Raw genomic sequence first — 1,727 nt, forward strand, 5'->3', positions numbered from 1 at the left:
TACATGCCACAATAGTAGTTGTGGTAGTAGCAGCAGTTGTAGTAGAAGTAGCAGCAGTAGTAGTAGTAGTAGCAGTTGAAGTAAAAGTTATGATGGTAGTATTCATATAGTTGAATAATTTTTAAAATTTGTCCCAATACAAACTCGTTGTTAGTCTGTCAAAATTTATTTCATAGTGACATCCATTGTTGAAAATTATTTTATCTTTGAGCATCTTTTATCATTACTACTACTACAGCTGCTGCTACTACTACTACTGCTACATCTACTGCTGCTACTACTACTACTACATCTACTGCTACTACTTTTACAAACAATTTAACAATGAACTCTTTTGTAACACTCTTGTCTCGCATGACGATATGATTTTTTAAACGCTGATTAAAAATTTTTTTAAACACAAATAAAAATTAAAAGAATAAAATGGAAAGAATAAGCTTTTCTTTCTCTCTCTCTCTCTCTCTCTCTCTCTCTCTCTCTCTTTCTCTCTCTCTCTCTCTTAATTATATTTAATTATATACGTAATGAACCAGCAAATTGAATATTGCTTATATAAATAATTCAAACAAGCCTGGCTCTATGAAAATGATGTGTTTGTACGGCGATGCTCGTATATTAGGACCACAGTTATATCATTAATAAATATATTATTTGCAATATTATTATTAACATTATTATTAATCGATTATAATAACAATCAATAATTATAATAATAATAGTAATGATGTTGTTCTGATCATTATTGCCATTGTGCCAAAAATGGCTCTAGCTAATTCACGTCAAAGTCGAGTTCTTCAGGGTCAAAGTTAAGTTCTTCGGGGTCAAAGTTGAGTTCTTCGGGGTCAGGCCCGCACCGTGACCCGGCTGGCGAACCATACCTTCAAGAGCAGCTTCTCATCTTTCCTCTCCTCTGTATCTTCACCAGCACCCTCTCCTTTCCAAACTCGTCATCCTCTCACCCAGAGGTGGCACCAGCAACATCTTTTCAGAAGACAACCAAACGCAGCTCTGAAGTCTCTATTGAAGAGTGTGTAAATGACTGGGTTCAAGGCCGAGTTTACGTACCCCAACCAGAAAAAAAGGGTGAAGAGAGTCCCCGGAATGTCGAGACCCGTCAGTTTTGATAGGGGGTAGAAGAAGAAGAATGGCAGCCAGCAGAGGATGAACGTGGCCATGACAACTCCCAAGACCAATGTGGCCCGCCTCTCGCGAGTTCGTGCCGTCTTTCGGCGAATTCTCTCCGATGGATTTGGCGCAAAAAGTGTGGCCGATCGTCGTCGGTGCTGATGATGATAGTTGTGGTAGTGGTGGTCGAGCTGTGGTTTGTTTTTGTTTCTGTTGCTGTTGAGAAGTTTTTTGATACTGTTGTCGTAGTTGGAGAATTTTCTCAATTTGCTGCTGATACGATTGTTGTTTTTGATGCTGTTGTTGTTGTTGTCGTTGTTGTTGTTGCTGTATGTTTCGAGCGGGTTAACTGCAAGATATGTTGCTGGTGTTGTTGATGCTGTAGACATTGTTGTGAAATATTTTTTGATTACAAGACTAGAATTGTTGTTGTTGTTGAATTTGTTGATGATGTTGTTGCTAGTACTATATATGATGTTTTTGTTGTTGTTTATTTCATTGTTGTTTATTTCATTGTCTATGCTACTGTTGTTGTTGTTCATATCGTTTATGCTGTTGTTGTTGAATTTATTATCTTTGTTTTTGATGTTGTTGTTTATTTT

At 37.2% G+C, this 1,727-nt stretch overlaps 1 protein-coding gene across 1 annotated transcript; it reads right to left on the bottom strand.

Annotated features, from left to right (window-relative positions):
* Positions 1–968: 968 nt before the first annotated feature.
* On the bottom strand, positions 969–1,235 carry HELRODRAFT_128882 (hypothetical protein; the record flags this gene model as incomplete). Its single annotated transcript, XM_009016897.1, has 1 exon — positions 969–1,235. A coding segment is annotated over one exon (267 nt), but the record flags the coding sequence as incomplete, so codon positions are not given.
* Positions 1,236–1,727: the final 492 nt, after the last annotated feature.

The sequence above is a fragment of the Helobdella robusta genome, assembly GCF_000326865.2.
Source record: "Helobdella robusta unplaced genomic scaffold HELROscaffold_1900, whole genome shotgun sequence".
Taxonomy (NCBI): Eukaryota; Metazoa; Annelida; class Clitellata; order Rhynchobdellida; family Glossiphoniidae; genus Helobdella; species Helobdella robusta.